The sequence below is a fragment of the Sprattus sprattus genome, assembly GCF_963457725.1.
Source record: "Sprattus sprattus genome assembly, chromosome: 1".
Classification (NCBI taxonomy): domain Eukaryota; kingdom Metazoa; phylum Chordata; class Actinopteri; order Clupeiformes; family Clupeidae; genus Sprattus; species Sprattus sprattus.
Window position 1 is genome coordinate 27,633,528 of NC_137920.1, and position 19,404 is coordinate 27,652,931.

Sequence of the window (19,404 nt, forward strand, 5' to 3'; positions counted from 1 at the left end):
TATTGGAGCCTGTTTATTGTATAGTGTAACTAAAGGGCATAATGCATATTTTGACAATGTCACCCAATGAGAATAACGTATATATGCCCGTTCATGATCATGTGAGTTCGGCATAGCTGCAGTTTGCCTCCCCTTCCTTTACAACTTCATCTTTGCCACTTTTTGTTCTCTCAGAGTAGCCCCATGCATAAATGATTCGTCTTTCAAGCACACATTTAAGTCTTTATAGATGCTGGGTCATTCAAAATGCATGAAGTAACGCTAGTTGGTGAAAAGTAGCTACTTAACACTGTTGACATCGATCAAGGTTTGTTGTTGTTATTCTTATTGTTATTTTAATTAATAATATGATTTTCTATACAACACAAATGATATGTAACTGATTTTGTGCTTAAAAATTAGATACAAAATTAAAGACGCTCAAGATTGACTACCTAGAATTTTAAAGGGCACCTGTAGCGGATCACATGTACAGTACACCTCAAGGGAATTTAAGAATGCTGCCTCATTTAGAAACATTCACACATCTATGCAAAGTAAAAATGTGATATTTTTAAACCTAGAGAGAAGGCCACTCGCCCCATAGACATCATATAGGTGACTCGGCCTGTTCCGAAATACCTTTTTGTGGATTTTTGCTTGTTTTTTTTCACCCCCATCCACGTGGGGCACTGATGAATACTACATTTGATCTACTTCTCGATAGAAACGAAGAGGAAGGATATTGTCCACTACAGATAAGCTATCTAGCCATCCGTATGTCAACATCAACAAGAAACATACTCGATCAGGAAACATCTATAAAAGTATGTGATCAAGCAATAGCTTACACTGACAACGAGTCGACCTCAGTCTTACTCATCATTCCCGGTTGAGTGAACTACGAATTCGGGCTAGTATGGAGTTCAACGTTAGTGTTAAGAAAGTTTAATTTAAATCACTGTTAGTTCGAGATATGAGAAAGGGGACAGCGGCCATGGATGCAGTAAGTTTCGTAAAATCGCTTTTGCATTCTATAACAACATAAATGCTAGAATAACTATAATCTTAGCCCTAGCTAGGTCTACTACTATAATCTAAATGAAAAGGCTATGATGGGCATAACCACCCCTTCCCTGGTTATCTGCTTAATTTATTACTCGAACATAAACATTATCTACTGTAATATGAATTCATTTTCAGTGTGATGGACCTAATTTGGCATTACAAGACTTGTTGAAGTTAAGGGAGAGGGAAGTGGAGTTCGTTAGTGCTCTGCGGGACCAGGTCGAGTCTAACCGGCGGTTGAAGCTGCAAGTTGAAGACCTCCGGAAAAGGCTGGAAGAGAAGGAGGATAAACTTAAAGAGGCACATAAGGTGACAGAGATGACAAAGTATGTTTAATTTAGCTCTGCCTGCATGGAGGTTAATTTTAAGCTTTTCTTTTCTAATTAGACTATCAGAGCTCTGAGGGAACAGGTGGAGCTGCAGAAAAGGTATGGAAAAAATACTTGTATTATTTTGCTAGCTGGAAACTAAACTTGTGTAAAGTAGGGGCCATGCTATTCAACATTTAGTCAAGGCACTAAAAGTAAAGTTAAAATCTAAAGGCTTATTTTTCATCCCCTCTTGTCCATTTTAGAAACCATCAGGATGTACTGGAAAAGGCTCCACACACAAGAAGTGATGATGACGACATCGAGACTCAGGTACATACTCTTATCAACATTCTCTTACATTTTTTCTGTTGCCATTTTCTTTCTACAGTGTGTGTATGATTTATTTTTTTAAGGCTCACACAAACCCACCTACCGCGTCCATATCAAGTATCTCCGAGCCCAGTTCCACTAAGTGTCCTAAATCTGTGATTGACACCAGAAAGAGGTCTTTACAGGAGGTGCCCATTAGACAGGCGGACTACAGTGGACAGGCTCCTGAAGGAGATCTTCAAGGAGATGAAGACAATGATGGAGATAGCGACTACATCCCCAAAAGTAAGTTTGGATGCAAAAAACAAAACAAAACAATCTCAGCATGAATAGGCCACAAGTCATATAGACATACCCTATAACTGCCTTATTATACATATGGACTTCTTATCGCGAATTGCTTTGCCTGATAAATGATACAATCATTTGGTATTTGTGTATGTTGATGTGTTTTAGATGAAGACATTCAGTCCTACTCTGAGGATAAAGATGTCACTTCACCATCCAAGAAACGACGGCAACACAAGAAGATTGTGGTCAAGACACGGCGTTACACCTGTGGTATATGCAATAAGACATTTTGGAAATTAACAGGGCTCAGAGCACACCAGAGAACGCACAACCGAAAGACCTCTCTGCAAACAAGTCCACCGCAAACAAGTCCACCACAAAGGGGTCGCTGTCAGCAGGAAGTGGAAGAGGAAGAAGCCGGAAAGTCGTCGTCTCATGGGAAGTCCCACAAGTGCAACGAGTGCGGAAAGCGTTTCAGCACCTTCAGTCACCTCAGTGTGCATCACAGAATTCATACGGGAGAGAGGCCTTACGCTTGCACCCTGTGTGAGAAGACATTCGCACAGAAAACCAGCATGGTGTCACACCTAGCATCCCACGCTAGCACGGACACGCCGATGCCGTGCACACACTGTAAGGACACGTTCACGTCACCGACGTCGCTCAGACAACACGTTATGACCCACAGAAAAGAAAACAGAAGTACGTGCTCTAAATGTGACATGGCCTTCCCGAGCACGGCCGAGCTCAAACGACACAAGGCAGTCCATGCGGCAGAGAGGACGCTCTCTTGCTCCTACTGTGACAAAAAGTTCCGGAACACGTCGGGACTCAAAGACCACGAGCGAACGCACACGGGCGAGAAGCCGTACCTTTGCCATGACTGCGGCAGGTCGTTCAGCTGCGCGCAGCACCTGAAGACGCACCGGCGGACACACACGGGGGAGAAGCCGTTCACGTGCACGGAGTGCGGCGAAAAGTTCGCCCAGAGGATCACGCTGCAGAAGCACCACCTCAGGCACACGGGGGAGCGACCACACCTGTGCTCGCTGTGCGGTAAGGCCTTTGCCCGGCCGGAGGTGCTCAAGACACATCAGAGGGTGCACACCGGTGAGAAGCCCTATAGCTGCGCCGTGTGTGGCCAGACATTTGGCTACGTGCAGACCCTGCAGTCACACCAGATGCGAATGCACGCGCAGGGAGAAGGCACTGTTGAAGCCAGCACATAGACTGGTTGAAATGTCTGGAGGGTGAGAGAAGTCAGTCAAAAGGGTCAGTGAAACAAGGGTTGTATAAAAAGGATTTGCTGTGTGTGAGGATGGTATTTTCCCAGATACCACAAGAAAAAAATTACTTGACTTGAAAACTAGAGTCCAGAGACTCTCGAGTTATTTTGTCTGTTTGACACCTCTTCCTGCTCAAATGTAAACTTGCGATGATAATTATTTCAAAGTTAACTATTCATACGCTGCAGTTGTGTATTTTATTACAGACGGAGGAAAAGGAAACTAAATAGAAAAAATAAATAATGGTGCCATCATTTGTAATGGCAAGTCAACGAATTGTAATGCTTGTATAATGTCTTGAGATTTTAATAAAAGGCAGCTCTGGCTGGTGTTTCAAGGAATGTGACAAGACACTACAGACTCATCATTCACCATCAGAAAGTATTTTTTTTATGTGTTTATTTTATGAATAGCAGAGCAGCATCAAATTGTTGGCACAGTCGACACTGGTTTGTCATCTCTCCCAATGAATTCTATTCAAAATGGTCTGATTACACACTGCCCTATATTTCATACATCAGGAACTGAAATTACATTGTTGAACATGACAAAACACCCCTTGATTGCATACACCAGTAAGTGAAGTGACATTGCTGTACATGACAAAACACCCCATGATTACATACACCAGTAACTGAAGTGACATTGCTGTACATGACAAAACACCCCTTGATTTCATACATCAGTTTCATTGCTGTACATGACAAAACACCCCTTGATTTCATACATCAGTAACTGAAGTGACATTGCTGTACATGACAAAACACCCCTTGATTTCATACATCAGTTTCATGGCTGTACATGACAAAACACCTCTTGATTTTTATACATCAGTTTCATGGCTGTACATGACAAAACACCCCTTGATTTTATACATCAGTTTCATGGCTGTACATGGGAAACACTGCTAGTTAGTGCTCCTCTGTGAGACAAGTAAAGTAGAACCACAGTCAGCAAAGAGTCCACACCCACTTGGACCGTCTCACTGCTTCTGGTTCTGCTGTGCTTCCTCAGGGTCGGGTCTCTGTCTCTGTCACTGCACCCCAGGTCATACATTCCCTCAGTTCAGACAAACCAAATGGCTTCACTGTGCTACGTTAAGACATCCGTTTGGTCCGAGTTTGGCCCGGCAGTCCACCAGCCTCACTGATAATGAGGCCATCCTCAGAGGGGCTGGGCTTGGTGAACTCTCTGTGTCAGGGACTGTGGAACTGGACACAACAGAGCTGAGAGGGGCTGTGTTTGACGAATGTGCACAAGCCTAGGAATTAGGCACAGACAAAAAAAAGCAAAGTGATGCCAATTTCAGTATACAAACATGCATATAAAAGGCTTAAGATGTTTTGAAATCTGAATACTGACTAAATACTAACACACACTTGCCCTGAGGAATGACATTGCATTGGCTTTTGTGATTAATCAATGTTATGTCAAGCATTTATTCCTTTTTTTCTTAAGTAAAGGTGCATCTCAATAAATTAGAATATCATCAAAAAGTTGATTTATTTTAGTAATTCTATTCAAAAAGTGACACTCATATATTATATAGATTCATTACACACAGACTGAAATAATTCAAGTGATTATTTCTTTTAAATTTGATGATTTTAACTGACAGCTAATGAAAACCTAAAATTCAGTATCTCAGAAAATTAGAATATTACTGAATACCAATAGAAAAAAGGATTTTTAACACAGAAATGTTGGACTACTGAAAAGTATGAACATGTACAGCACTCAATACTTGGTCGGGGCTCCTTTTGCACGAATTACTGCAGCAATGCAGCGTGGCATGAAGGCGATCAGTCTGTGGCACTACTGAGGTGTTATGGAAGACCATGTTGCTCTTATAGTGGCCTTCTTCAGGGTCTAGTGTCTCGCATCTTCCTCTTCACAATACCCTATAGATTCTCTATGGGGTTTAGGTCAGGTGAGTTTGCTGGCCAATCAAAAACAGGGATACCATGGTCCTTAAACCAGGTACTAGTACCTTTGGAAGTGTGTGCAGGTGCTAAGTCCTGCTGAAAAATGAAATCCGCATCTCCATAAAGCTTGTCAGCAGAGAGAAGCATGACGTTCTCTAGAACTTCCTGGTAGATGGCTGCGCTGACCTTGGACCTGAGAAATCACAGTGGACCAACACCAGCAGATGACATGGCACCACCATCACTGACTGTGGAAACTTTACACTGGACCTCAAGCAACTTGGATTCTGTGCCTCTCCTCTCTTCCTCCAGACTCTGGGACCTTGATTTCCAAATGAAATGCAAAATTTACTTTCATCTGAAAAGAGAACTTTGGACCACTGAGCAGCAGTCCAGACCTTTTTGTCCTTAGCCCAGGTGACACACCTCTGACGTTGTCTCTGGTTCAAGAGTGGCTTGACACAAGGAATGCGGCAGTTGAAGCCCATGTCCTGGATGCGTCTGTGTGTGTAGGCTCTTGAAGCACTGACTCCAGCTGCAGTCCACTCCTTGTGAATCTCCCCCGAATTCTTGAATGGGCCTTGTTTCACAATCCTCTCAAAGATGCAGTTATCCCTGTTGCTTGTGCACCTTTTTCTACCACATTTTTTCCTTACATTCAACTTCCCATTAATGTGCTTGGATACAGCACTGCTCGGATACAGCCAGCTTCTTTAGCAATGACATTTTGTGTCTTACCCTGCTTGTGCAGGGTTTAAATGATCGTCTTCTGGACAACTGTCAAGTCAGCAGTCTTCCCCATGATTGTGAAGCCTACTGAACTAGACTGAGAGACCATTTAAAGGCTCAGGAAACCTTTTGCGGTGTTTTGAGTTAATTAGATGATTAGAGTGTGACACCATGAGTCTTCAATATTGAACTTTTTCACAATATTCTAATTTTCTGAGATACTGAATTTTGGGTTTTTCTTAGCTGTCAGTTATAATCACCAAAATTAAAACAAATAAACACTTGAAATAGATCAGTCTGTGTGTAATTAATCTATATAATATATGAGTTTCACTTTTTCAATAGAATTAATTAAATAAATCAACTTTTTGATGATATTCTAATTTATTGAGATGCACCTGTATGTATGTAGTGTGAAGACCGTACTTATCACCCTGTGGTGCAGAATGACAACATGAAGACAGGAGATGGAATACCTTGTCTTCAGTGTCGCTGTTGGCCGTGCATGGCTGAGAAGACATTTCATTCTGATGCTTTCTAGGGGGTCAAACGGCAGCCAAAGTCATTGACTGAAGAATGACAAAGTCAGTAATATCTAGGTATTGCTGTGTTGAAATCGTGCTTTGTTTCTGAAACGGAACAGGAAAACTGAATAATAATAATAATTCATTATATTTTTAACGCACTAGTGCCTAGACCTTTGTAACCATCTGTAGTTATGCAGATTGGTTTGTTATGCTTAGTGGTTCCCACAGAATTAGAAACCACTTCTACAGTCGTCCCATTTGAGGTGTTTGTGGGTCAACGCGACCCCCACTTCAGAGTAAGAAAAGAAAAGAAAAGAAAGACACTTCTTGAAATAAACACAGACCGTAAGAAATGTCTGTCTTTCAGTATACACGTGTGGGTGGATGCCTCAATCATACCTGCTTTCTGTCTCTGTTTGTTCATGTATTGCTTGAAGCTGTCGTTGCAGATTCTCCCTCTCTCTCTGCAGGCTACTGATAGTCTGTCAAAGGAACACATTGTCAGAGTGATGAGCAGTAGGCCCTGTTACAAACTCATTGCTACAATCATGGACGGATTAAGAAACCACGGGCCCCTGGGCCTGGACATGTTAAAGCCCCCCCTTAGATTATGAAAACCATAACAGGTAACGAGACAGGTTTGCCATTTTAAGGGAATAAATAGCATAAGGTATCTTTCACAGTCCTAAAGAAAACCCTTGATCACTGCCGCATTTAACAGGCGACACTTTGACAACCATATGTTTGAAAATATTTAGTAAGTAAGGTCTGCTTTGCCTAGGAACCTTCCGTGCTAGCTGCATTGCGTATAGTTACGCCCCTGGTGCACATGCACATTTTCTAACACAGCACAGGTACACTCAATTAAAGCCATTAGCAAATGAACAAAATATAACTTTTCACCCACAAATAAGAGATACATAACAGCGACTTCTCGCAGAGGCTCTGGCTTATGGGCCCCCTGAGCTCATAGGGCCCCTGGGCCTGGGCCCAGGAGGCCTGTTCGTTAATCCATCCCTGGCTACAATGGCTACTGTGTACATAAAACTGGTGACCTCCTGGCAACGCTATGGATGCTTTGCCATAAATGTAACATTACATGAATGCACGTTTGCTGCTTAGCATCAGCATTGTGGGGGTATGCGCTGTGTGTAAGGGCGATCCTGCTCCCCTTTTCTCCCTCTGATGTGATGTCTAGATAGATAGATCGATGGATACTTTAGTAATCCCGAGGGAAATGTAGGTCTACCTCGTGGGCCTCAGTGAGTCTGTTCTCCCTCTCCTCGAGGTTCTCTTCCAGCTCCCGCTCCTCCTGCCTCAGCACTCTGTTGATATTTTCCTGGACGCCCATCTCCTGGCTCAACTCCACCAGCCTCTTGTCCAGCCGGAGAAGCAACACCCGCATATGCTGGTTCTCATCCCGGTTGGGGGCAGCGTCCATCTCACCTATATCATGCTAACAATACAAGGTTAACAAACACACGTATGTTGGTGATTCTTAATATTATAAATAAATTGGTCATTAAGCAACATTATGAAACAATTGGCCGCGTTCGGGGTATGTCTTCAAAGGCAACTACTTTCGGTATTGTCTTCCAAGTTCATTTTGATATGTAAATTCAAGTGACATATAAACACATCTTTCGCTCCCGATAGCCGTCCGTCCATGAAATAAACTATGTAGTTTTGTGGTCGTGACACCCCGTGAAAAATGTAAGAAATGCCTTCACAGCACATCAACAGCAAATGTATCGCCAAAAGACACAATTAGCATCTTAGCAAGCTTTTGACAGTGCCAGCTGGTCTGTAGGTGGTGGATTTTAAGGTTTTGCAGGAGTTTTACGTAGCTTGCTAGTTTTAAACAAAAACTCCGCAATGCTGCTTTAACATCTGCATCAGACCCTTATCAATTCAAAGTTATATCTACGTTCAGCTCTAATTTGTAAAGTAATGTGATAGCTCTTCAGAAAGCAGTGAAAGAAAGACCATCGCGTTTTATTATGAATAATCAAATAAAAGCTTACTGTATCTGGAGGAGAAGGTTCCATGTTTCTTTCTTTAGGGAAGTAAATAATTCAGTGCTAAAGGAACTTAATGCTCCTTAACACACAATAACTCAACAGGCAGGCAGACCAAGCAGATTGTCAACGCTGAACACTGGATCCTCTGTACTGAACAGTGTCAATGACGTTCTGTGATACCGAATAGCATTGTGGGAGATGTGTCATGGCGGCGCCCTTACGATGACATCTGAAACCGGTGGATCTGTACCACATTTACTTTTATTAACATTTTCGTCAGCCCACGGATCTCCGAACATGGAGTGACACGTTCTTTAAGGTCCATAAAAGTCTGAAGTGAGTTTCTTTTCTATATAATTAATAAACCCGAGGATGGAGTTAATCTCCTGTCACCAAAGCACATCTTTATTTGCTTTCACATTGGTCAGGATTTGTTCATGTAGCTACCAGCTCTGAGTTCATTACAAGTAGCACATGTATAATACGGTTTAGTTAAGGTTATCGTTTTGACTGAAGTTGTTTGCATTTGATCAAACCCACAAATGCCATTCACTGTTAGCTGACAGCTGAGGTTCCATTATTTGTAACCTGCACGCTACTTAAGATAATCTGCTTTAAACAGCTTTAAGAGACGTTAATCTTTTTCATGGGAACGTCTTTTCAAATACAGAATATTGTTACACATTACAATAATCTCTTGCGTGTGCACAGTTTATGATCAACACTCACTTAAGGACCAAGTACTCGTTTAGCCTTATCCTGTCTGTTTCTTCAGCACAGTGATGAAGAGGATGGTTACTCTGATGAGGAGGGCGATCCTGATACCACGCCCAGAGGTAGCCCTCTCCCCCTGGCCCCATCCAGCCTTCTCTCCAGCCAGGACCCCCGCACCCCCGTTCACCTGCTATCAGACTCGCTATCTAGCAGCCAAGCAGGTAGGCCTACCTACATGACCAGCTGGACATGACAAGAAATAGAATGGAGAGACTCATTTTATATCTCCTGAGAACCGTAAAGACTGGTCTGTCCTTCAATGTAGTAATTGAAAGTGTAAAACCAAGTGTGTGCGTGCGTGTGCGTGTGCGTGTGTGTGTGTGTGTGTGTGTGTGTGTGTGTGTGTGTGTGTGTGTGTGTGTGTGTGTGCGTGTGCGTGTGCGTGTGCGTGTGCGTGTGTGTGTGTTGTGATCATGATCCCAGGGTAAACCACCTCATGGGAAAGGCAAGAAGTTCCATCCCAAACCAACAAAATCAGAGAAGCAGGAGAAACAGGAGGTGGAAATAAAGCTGCACATGACCGTGTCTGAATTGGCCCGGGCTATGAATAAAGACATTGGTAAGGCACCACGTCAGTAAAGGCACACATTCCTCTGTTAAAGAGCTATGACTGTGCAAAGCAATGTTCTTCCTTACAACTATTCTCTGTCTGAATGTCGTTTCAAGTACAGTGATATCTGAATAACCTGCAGTATTGAATGCCGCCACACAATGCATGGCCTCGAAAGAACAGGAACATCTGAGTCCTTAGCTCAACGTTTTTTATACATTGGAATAAAGTAAAGAATCCGTCATACTGGTATTAACAGCACACACTGGCACTGCTGGCATATCAAATCTTTGGGTTGAACAAATGACAGAAGCTTAAAGTAACACTATGCACCAATTTGACACTTTTTGACTAGTTTTGGTACCATCCTCAAATTAATTTTGATAGCACATATGGTCATGTGAAGGACAGATAAACACCTGTGTCTTCCCCTAGCCATCCAAGATATGCCCTATGTAGTTCTGTGAACACCCTGCAAAAATGGACCAGAAGCTTTCACACACATGACATTGGCAGCTATACTGCCAAAAGACACCAGCTAGTGTGTTTGCAAACTTCTACCAGTGTCAGCTGAGCTGTCTGTGCTTTTTGCGTGTTTTTTTCATGCCTTTTAGGTAGTTAGCTTACTAGTTTTAGAACAGAACTCCGTATTGCTGCTTTAACGTTACCCCACTTCCCTCTGGCCAGATCATGTGTACGAGGCCCTCCTGAATACAGAGGTGGACATAGACGACCTGGAGCCGGACGCGTACCTCGAGGAGAAGTGGATCAAGGAGGTGGTGAAGCGCTCCGGCATGAAGTACAAATACGCCCGACTGGCGGAGGTCAAAGTACGGGAGAACAAAGACGCCCAAAGACAGTAAGGGAGCCTGCAAGGGACAGAAACAACATTATGAAAGTTACACCCTGTACCGTTTAGTTAGAGGTTTAATTGTTGGCTTCAGCATTTTCTTTAAGGGCTCGCTTTTTCTTCTATGCACACAATTTTTAAAAGTGCTCACTGAACATAGTGACGCCGGGCTGCTTCATCCTTTGGTTTAATAGTTGCTCAGGGCTTCTCCCAATTTATATTCTCCCTTGTACGTCGTTTTGGACAAAAGAGTCTGCTAAATGACTAAATGTAAATGTAAATATCTTGGGTCGCACCCTCCCATGGAAAGGCCAACAGCCCTCCTCCGAGATGCCTCTCTAAGTGCCCGTCCTGAAAAAAAATGTATCATTATTATTATGACTTGAACTACCATAGCAACATCCTAGCAACCACTTCTACTTTTCCTTTGCCTGCACTGGTATTTCCTTCAGGAAATGCATATCTAGTTATGATGATGATCTCTTTCCTCTGGGTGTTTCCAGGCCGCCGGGAGACCCTGCCAAGCTGGTGAGCCGCCCCCCGGTGGTCACCATCATGGGCCATGTGGACCACGGCAAGACCACCCTGCTGGACAGCCTGCGCAAGACCCAGGTGGCAGCCATGGAGGCCGGGGGAATCACACAGCACATAGGAGCCTTTCTGGGTAATGATAGTAATGATGGTATTTGTAGTTCTGTCTATGGGCAAAGATCAGAACTACAAATACAAATGGACATAGATTAGAACTACAAATACAAATGGAGGACGGGGGCCATCACACAGCACATAGGACTGGGAGCCTTTCTGGGTAATGATAGTAATGATAGTATTTGTAGTTCTGTCTATGGACATAGATCAGAACTACAAATACAAATGGAGTCCGGGGGCATCACACAGCTCATATGAGCCTTTCTGGGTAATGATAGTAATGATAGTATTTGAAGGAAAACCTTGTGTAGTTGTGTCTATGGAGATAGATCAGTCTATGGTGTTTGTTGTTGTTGTTGTTGTTGTTGCTTGTTGTTGTTGTTAGACGTTGTTGTTTGCAGTACTCCATTCTATGTACTAGCATCTCAGACCATTTTGGTTGTTTTTATTGTTCGTAGAAACCAATTTACGCAAAGCAAAGATATTCTTGCTTGTTCACTTTTGGTTTTCTGCATTAAACAGCAAAAGATTCCAGGAGAAGAGACTCCTAGGGTTACTTCGGGGCACCTCTTTTCTTGCACATTATTGACACTGCGCATTTGTTCTGATGCCTTTTGAATTCTTTTCCAATTGTTTTTCATTCATGTTACCAGCATATATTCATGTTTTCATTACCCATGTTTTATGCACACAGTACATGTATCATGATGTATTTAGATTTTTTTTTTCTCTCCAGTCGAGCTGCCTTCAGGAGAGAAGATCACGTTTCTCGACACCCCGGGTCATGCAGCTTTTTCGGCCATGAGGGCGAGAGGCGCCCTGGTCACCGACATTGTCATCCTGGTGGTTGCTGCGGACGACGGGGTCATGAACCAAACAATCGAGTCCATACAGCATGCCAAAAAAGCCAAAGGTGTGTGCGACTTGTTGTAGTAGAGACTTGAATAAAGTATGTAAACATTTACAGTGCCTGTATGTAGACATGACATTCAACTTCAGTTAAGAGAGCTCTATGTTGTTGGTAAAAGCATTTGCAAATGTAGACCAACTGAACAACGGCAGGTCTGTGATAGACATTGTTATTGTTTACATACTTATTCTATGTTAAGCCCTAACGGGTGGTAAAAGCATTTAGAAGTGCGTACCAACTGAACAACATGGACCAACTAAACAGTAATCTCTGCGCTGATGTGTCTGCAGTGCCCATCATCCTGGCGGTGAACAAGTGCGATAAGCCTCAGGCGGACCCAAAGCGCGTCAAGGAGCAGCTGCTGGCCCATGACATCGTCTGCGAGGAGTACGGAGGAGACGTCCAGGCCATCCACGTCTCAGCTCTCAAGGTAGGAAGCCCTGGCCAGCCCTTGCCTCATGGCAGCTCCGGTCTCATTAAAGATGCAGTCCACGGTTGTTGATATTTGAGCTTAACAGCCAATGAAATTACACCCCTCCTTTCTGTGCTCCTGAATCACCGTGTTGATTGGCTGGGACTGTACATGGCTCAGTCTGAGCCACTATGTGTATGAAATGTTCACTGTTGGCTGTGTGTGTGTGTGTGTGTGTGTGTGTGTGTGTGTGTGTGTGTGTGTGTGTGTGTGTGTGTGTGTGTGTGTGTGTGTGTGTGTGTGTGTGTGTATGCGTGTGTGTGTTTCCAGGGTGATAACCTGATGGAGCTGGCGGAGGCGACTGTGACCCTGGCAGAGGTGCTGGAGCTGAAGGCTGACCCCTCGTGTCTGGTGGAGGGCACCGTCGTCGAGAGCCGCACCGACAAGGGCAAAGGGTATGCGTCTCCTCTTATTCCCCTCTTGCATAGTTTTTCTTTGTTTTTTTTAATCTATCAACCAGTCCATTGTTGTAGTTCCTCTCACCATCAGTGTATATATGAACCCTGAATGGGGGAATGGTCTCTCTTTGATGTGGTTCCTTGTGTGTGTGATTCTGTGTTCTGTGTTCTTCTGGTCACCTGTGTTTGTGTGTTTGTGTGTTTGTTTTTTTTGCTTCCTTTTAGTGGTTACCTTAATTGACTTGCATGATGTGAGGGGTGGCTCATCAATACTCCCGCCTCAACAAATGTGATGTACATCATGTGCTAAACCTTACCCATGATGCTTTGCACCCCCCCCCTTTCTCAGACCGGTCACTACAGCGGTCATCCAGCGCGGCACCATACGGCGAGGCTCCACGTTGGTGGCGGGTAAGACCTGGGCCAAGGTGCGCTTCCTCTTCGACCAGAACGACCAGCTGGTGAGCGAGGCGGGGCCCGGCGCGCCGGTGCAGATCGTGGGCTGGAAGGAGCTGCCCTCGGCCGGGGAGGAGATCCTGGAGGTGGAGTCAGAGGTGAGGCCTTTGGAAGGAAGTGATGTCAGTGGAAGACCCCCCCTTTGTCCGTGCTTCCTCGTCTTCTCTTCCCCCCTCTATCACCTGTTCTTTTTCCTGTTAATATCCTGCATCCTCTCCCTGCACTCCTGCCCACTGGCTCTCCTCCCCTGTCACACTCCTCATCGCTCTGTTGCCTCTCCACCGTACCGTCATTCTCCTGCTCATCCTGGATCCCTTTCCTCCCTGTTCACTGTTTCCCTCTCTTCTCCCCTGCTCATCCTCTTCCTGCACTCCTCTCCTCCTTTGTCCTCTCCCCTCCCCTCCTCAGGTGAAGGAAAACCCTCTCAAATGTACTCACTTTCATTTTTTTTCACACCCATGTTTTCTGTGTTCTCCTCTTCTTTGCCTATCTTTAAGTCCCCTCTCTCCCTCCAGCTTTTCCACTGGCGTATACTCTTTTTTCTGTTTCTATTCCTTTCCTTTCATCCTCGATCATTTTATCCTCACCACTTGTCCTCAACCCTCCTCTTCCTCTCCTCCTCCTCGTCCTGTCCAGCAAAGGGCACGTGAGGTGGTGGAGTGGCGGGCGTACGCGGAGGATCAGGACAAGCTGAAGGAGGAGCAGCAGGCCATCGAGGTGAAGACGCGCGAGCACCAGGAGAGTTACCAGCGCGAGCGCGAGAGCCTGGCCCACCTCAGCTGGAGGCAGCGCAAGGCGGCCATGTACCGCGCCAACAAGCACCGCATGTCCCAGAGGCCCAGCGAGAAGACTGAGAGCGACCAGCTCACCATGCCACTCATCATTAAAGGTGTGTGTGTGTGTGTGTGTGTGTGTGTGTGTGTGTGTGTGTGTGTGTGTGTGTGTGTGTGTCTGTGTGTCTGTGTGTCTGTGTGTATGTGCACACACAGTCAGTGGTACACCTCTATACAACTATTATTTATACTGGTAGGTGTACATATCTTAATACCTATCCATGCCATCAGGTAAGGTCTGTGTCTGTGTGTCTGTGTGTCTGTGTCTGTGTCTGTGTCTGTGTGTCTTTTGTATGTGCACACACAGTCAGTGGCACACATCTATACCAATATTATTTATACTGTTATATTTTAGCACCTAGCCATGCCGTCAGTAAATGTGTGTCTGTGTGTACTGTATGTGCATACAGATAGAAAAAGTGTTGTTAATGTTTCTATCCTTTTATTGCTAGGTGATGTGGATGGGTCTGTGGAGGCCATCTTGAACATCCTGGAGAGCTACGATGCCCACCACCAGTGCCAAATGGACATAGTGCACTTTGGAGTCGGGGACATCTCAGAGAATGACATCAACATGGCGGAAACATTCTCAGGTTAGCCATAGCTACATGATAAACTGTTCTTGACTGCACTGCTCTTTAAAAATAATTCATAAATTTGAACATTTACGAATATCTACTCTCTGTGTAAGCACACCTTTGTCTACGTCCTTGTTTTTTGAGGTATACTTTACAGTTTTAAAGTTGAGGCCAATAAAGCCATGCAACATCCACGATCAAATGCAAATTTTGACTGCACTGCTTTAAAAAGTAAAATGCCAGTGTCTGTGTAAGTACATTTTTTCTGTGTTTTTGTATGTATGTTTTTAAGGTGTAATATACGGTTTTAACGTCGAGGCCAATAAGCCCATCCAACAAATGGCTGCTAAGAAGTCTGTCCCCGTGAAGCTGCATAAGGTCATCTACAAGCTCATTGATGACCTGAAGGAAGAGCTGAGCAGCAAACTAGCCCCAATCATCCAGGAGAAGGTTATTGGTAAATCCACATCCTGTCATTTCTTCACTGTCCTTTCTTTAAAGCCTAGAAAAGCCCAGAAATAACCTTTAAAAAAGGCAGAAAAAAAAAAACACACCACAACAGGATCATGATTTGGTTCGATATTTGGTGCAGGTGGTGCTTTTGAACACACAAACCTCCAAGTATTAATGGACTGCATTGGTGTAGACATGTGTCCCCCCCCCCACACACAAGAGTATTGGAGTGGACTGCATATGTATAGACCTGTGTCCCCCCCACACACACAAGAGTATTGGAGTGGACTGCATTAGTATAGACCTGTGTCCCCACACACAAGAGTATTGGAGTGGACTGCATTTGTATAGACCTGTGTCCCCACACACACACAAGAGTATTGGAGTGGACTGCATTTGTATAGACCTGTGTCCCCCCCCACACACACAAGAGTACAGTATTTGACAGTGGATCCAAATGTAATGTGATTCGTTTAAAGCCTTGATTTTGTTGGTGTCGTCTCTGCTTCTCTCAGGGGAAGCGTCGGTGTTGGCTATGTTCACCGTGACGGTGGGGAAGAAGAAGGTTCCGGTGGCGGGCTGCAGGGTGCAGAAAGGTTACCTGGACAAAAAGATGAAGTTCCGGCTCACTCGCGGACGGGATGTAGTCTGGGAAGGTGAGGTGTTTGTGGAGAGAACATGTCTGGCAACTTGCCATTTAATTTTCCTTCCTACTGCTACTGTATATTATGTAAATTCTTGCCCATGAATGCTGTGACGCACGTCACATTAATATGATGTACAAAATTGATGTTGTTGTGTAGACACTTAACTCGTACTTGTATGGTTATTCAGTACCATTGTTTATCACAGAAATGCTTATTCAAATCTAAGTAGCAACACGTCTGGCAACCAGCTTGCCTTTTTGTAGCGTAGCAATGACATACAAGCAAGGCATCCATCACCCCACCTTCTCTGTCTCTCACATGTGTGTATATTTACATTTAGTCATTTAGCAGACGCTTTTATCAGAACATGGAAAGGCATTTCCCTAAATGGTACAGGGCATAACTTTCATAAGGTCTTTTCTGTCCCTTGCAGGCTCCCTTACTGCTCTGAAGCACCACAAAGATGACGTGCAGTCTGTGAAGACGGGCATGGAGTGCGGCCTCTGTCTGGATGAGGACGTGGAGTTCAAACCCGGAGACGACATCGTCTGTTACGAGGACTCAGAAGTCCAGCAGAAAATATCCTGGGATCCAGGATTCTGAGAGAGACAGGGTTTAGTATTTCCCTTTTTTTCTTTTTAAAGAAAAAAAGTGAAAACGTAATTATTTCACCTCTGAAACCCACATCAAAGATAACCCTGAATCAGGACTGGGACAAAGAAAACACTGCTGCATGAAATGTAAAATCTGAAAGCAGAAACACACTCTGCCTCAATGGAAATTCACCGACCTGCACCCGCATACATAACAGGAAGGCTAACACCAAATATCAGTGTGTGGGAACAGCATCTGTCATCTAAATGTCAACGCGGAGCTTTAGTGTGTAAATAATATTGCTAATGTGAAATAATTAAAATGCTTTATGATAAACAAACCTGTTTTATTTTTCCCCTCTCTCTGAATGTTGAAAGACAGTAGTTCCACAAAACATTTATGAACTATGAATTTATGAATCTAAACCCTCAAAGATACACGAAAATGCTTTCCTTTAGTGTTTTAAATATCTTTGTACTTGAGATGCCATTGACTGCTACTTCATAGAGCCTTTTTGTGTTTGATTTGGGATATTTGTGTTCATTCACTCGTTGTCACTCAACAAAATACACCAGATGACTTGCAGTCGCTAAACGAAACGCACAAGACCATGGACAGTGATAATCACATACAGAACCTCATCAGCCCCTCTATACATGAGTCAACCACCACATTTTATGAACGATAACCAGGGGCACACATAGCAAAAGAGTAATTCTTCTGTACGAACACACGCTCTTCTGTCTTACAGGTGAATATTATGAGTAGAGATGACTGGATGAGGAGACGCTTGTAGTAGTCAAGTGCAGCCAACGTGACCCCTGTTCCTCTTGTGCTTATTTTTTCTTTGGGTGTGGTGTTAAAAAAACCTCTTCCTCTTCCTGGCACTACCCCTGAGTCTGAACACTAACGGTAGGAGGAGCATGGACTCCTGGAGTATGGAGGCCCAAAAGGGACATGCTGATAGAAAAGGGACGTGGTCCAAACCTGGTCTGAGCTTTTTTTAAATTTTATTTGCATCTAATATCCTGGTGCCATAAATAAAGCAAGGCAACTTTATTTACATAGCACATCTCATACACCTAGAATAGTTCATTTCTATAGCACATCTCATACACATAGGATAGTTCATTTCTATAGCACATCTCATACACATAGGATAGTTCATTTCTATAGCACATCTCATACACATAGGATAGTTCATTTCTATAGCACATCTCATACACCTAGGATAGTTCATTTCTATAGCACATCTCATACACATAGGATAGTTTATTTTTATAGCACATCTCATACTCAGGGGCATTTCAATGGGCTTTACGTAAATAAGAGCCAAAGGGAAGATAAAGATATAAGTGTAGTTACAAGGAAATAAAGAACATACAGCTTGTTTGGTTATGTTTGTTTGATACAGACTGTAAATGCTGCCTACTGGGTCATAGGTCACCAAGCTAAGAAGGGATGAATAAGAAAAAAATGATTGTCAGTTTCTTTAGATGACGGCCAGGGCTGTTGGTCTGTTACAGTTGGATAAAACACTATAAACCTTTGGACATAAGTGCACGCTGACTTCTGTATTTTACAATACTTTGTGAAGGCTCACACACTACAAAGGAAGGATACAAGAAAAGAAAAGAAAAAACTCCACAAAAGGAAAAGTGATAAATGTGGAGGAAAGCTAACTGTAAGAACAAACACAAGAGATCACAAGATCTTAATCAGTGCGAAACGACTGCACAAGCACACATAAACGCATGTTTGTCACACAACACTTTCATCTAATTTCGTCCTCTGAATCTGGTTTCTACCTCATGAAGCTGACTGAGAGAAGGCCTCGCGTGTGCAAAGCTGTCATCAAAGCAAAAGGTGGCAACTTTGACGAATCTAAAAGATGTGACTTATGGAGAAAATGCACCTATTCATATGAGAGGCCAACTGACTGCATCAAATGTGACATCTGATAACCATTTACCATTTATTTGACACCCATGAAACTCTCGAATATAGTCTTGGACATTCATTTCAAAAGCCTGGTCATTTTCTGAACGGATATGCGACAAATGTAACCATTTTAAATTACTAAAATCTTTAAAAATCTTACTATAATGTTTTTCATTCATTCAATTAGGTATAGTGAAGGATGTCAATAATCTCACAAATACATTCTCATTTGGCTCCGTAGTTGCCATGCACATAGCTCTGCTCAGCGTTTTGAGTTTGTGTGTGTTGCAATAACCACCAGGTGGCAGAAGTGAGTCGAATGCAAGTCAACACGTTCTCCAAACCAGCACGGCTTCTTCAGTAGAGGGCGCAACTCAAGCTCTACTCCCTGACTCATGTCAGATATGGCACGTATGAACAAATGGGAGTTCCCTTACAACAGTTTCACTGTTTGACTGGCTGTGGTTAGTTGTTACATAAGACCTTAACCCTTCCCTGAATTCTCTGGGAAAGAGGGGCATTCTGAAACTCAAGACACATATGGACTTCTGACACATAGTGCTGCCTTAGTGCTTGCAAGGAAATTGCATAATGTTTATTATGGTTTGTTGTGTAATGCCTAGTAACAAGCAATACGGAAGAGTAACGATAGCAACACAAACCGGAAGGTTTTGTGTGTTATCTGGTGGCAGTGCATTGATAAAGAAATGAACATCGTCTTTCTCTCTCTTCCTCCCTCTTTCCCTCTCTCTCCATCTCGGCTCAATGGGACTGCCTCTTGCCGACAGACTAAATATTTGTTTGTTGCTAGCAGAAGCCTCTGCAGAGCAACC

At 43.6% G+C, this 19,404-nt stretch overlaps 3 protein-coding genes across 4 annotated transcripts; 2 read left to right on the forward strand and 1 right to left on the reverse strand.

Moving 5' to 3' along the window:
• The first annotated feature begins 837 nt into the window (after nt 1-837).
• LOC308366727 (uncharacterized protein) lies at nt 838-3,508 on the forward strand. The gene is made up of 6 exons (XM_080840464.1): nt 838-985; nt 1,183-1,356; nt 1,435-1,475; nt 1,622-1,688; nt 1,772-1,973; nt 2,145-3,508. Exons 1-6 carry the CDS (start codon nt 956-958, stop codon nt 3,206-3,208), a joined length of 1,578 nt encoding a protein of 525 aa, XP_080696590.1. The 5' UTR covers nt 838-955; the 3' UTR covers nt 3,209-3,508.
• Nucleotides 3,509-3,704: 196 nt separating this feature from the next.
• On the reverse strand, nt 3,705-8,609 carry LOC308366817 (uncharacterized protein). The gene is made up of 5 exons (XM_080840571.1): nt 8,471-8,609; nt 7,696-7,902; nt 6,846-6,928; nt 6,396-6,456; nt 3,705-4,526 (listed from the first exon to the last, which is right to left on the reverse strand). The coding sequence occupies exons 1-5, from the start codon at nt 8,492-8,494 to the stop codon at nt 4,350-4,352; spliced, it is 552 nt and encodes a 183-aa protein (XP_080696697.1). The 5' UTR covers nt 8,495-8,609; the 3' UTR covers nt 3,705-4,349.
• Nucleotides 8,610-8,673: 64 nt separating this feature from the next.
• On the forward strand, nt 8,674-16,911 carry mtif2 (mitochondrial translational initiation factor 2). Of its 2 annotated transcripts, none has more exons than XM_080840446.1 (14): nt 8,674-8,803; nt 9,243-9,402; nt 9,665-9,800; nt 10,479-10,650; nt 11,145-11,305; nt 12,026-12,202; nt 12,490-12,629; nt 12,942-13,066; nt 13,419-13,623; nt 14,162-14,414; nt 14,811-14,951; nt 15,229-15,393; nt 15,905-16,045; nt 16,470-16,911. In XM_080840446.1, the coding sequence occupies exons 2-14, from the start codon at nt 9,250-9,252 to the stop codon at nt 16,637-16,639; spliced, it is 2,139 nt and encodes a 712-aa protein (XP_080696572.1). In that variant the 5' UTR covers nt 8,674-8,803; nt 9,243-9,249; the 3' UTR covers nt 16,640-16,911. The 2 variants fall into 2 exon arrangements, with proteins under 2 accessions (XP_080696572.1, XP_080696571.1); XM_080840445.1 differs by having other exon boundaries at nt 8,692-8,803; nt 9,248-9,402.
• Nucleotides 16,912-19,404: the final 2,493 nt, after the last annotated feature.

What these genes read in the sequence shown, in the direction of transcription:
- LOC308366727 (XM_080840464.1), top strand. Translation starts at nt 956, where the DNA reads ATGAGAAAGGGGACAGCGGCCATGGATGCA. An exon ending in AACTTAAAGAGGCACATAAG is followed by an intron (nt 1,357 to 1,434) that starts GTGACAGAGATG and finishes TTTTCTAATTAG; the next exon opens with ACTATCAGAGCTCTGAGGGA. An exon ending in ATGACGACATCGAGACTCAG is followed by an intron (nt 1,689 to 1,771) that starts GTACATACTCTT and finishes TATTTTTTTAAG; the next exon opens with GCTCACACAAACCCACCTAC.
- LOC308366817 (XM_080840571.1), bottom strand. Translation starts at nt 8,494, where the DNA reads ATGGAACCTTCTCCTCCAGATACA. An exon ending in AACCTTCTCCTCCAGATACA is followed by an intron (nt 7,903 to 8,470) that starts GTAAGCTTTTAT and finishes TTGTATTGTTAG; the next exon opens with CATGATATAGGTGAGATGGA. An exon ending in ACAGCGACACTGAAGACAAG is followed by an intron (nt 4,527 to 6,395) that starts GTATTCCATCTC and finishes CCTAATTCCTAG; the next exon opens with GCTTGTGCACATTCGTCAAA.
- mtif2 (XM_080840445.1), top strand. An exon ending in GCTATCTAGCAGCCAAGCAG is followed by an intron (nt 9,403 to 9,664) that starts GTAGGCCTACCT and finishes TCATGATCCCAG; the next exon opens with GGTAAACCACCTCATGGGAA. An exon ending in GGCTATGAATAAAGACATTG is followed by an intron (nt 9,801 to 10,478) that starts GTAAGGCACCAC and finishes CCCTCTGGCCAG; the next exon opens with ATCATGTGTACGAGGCCCTC.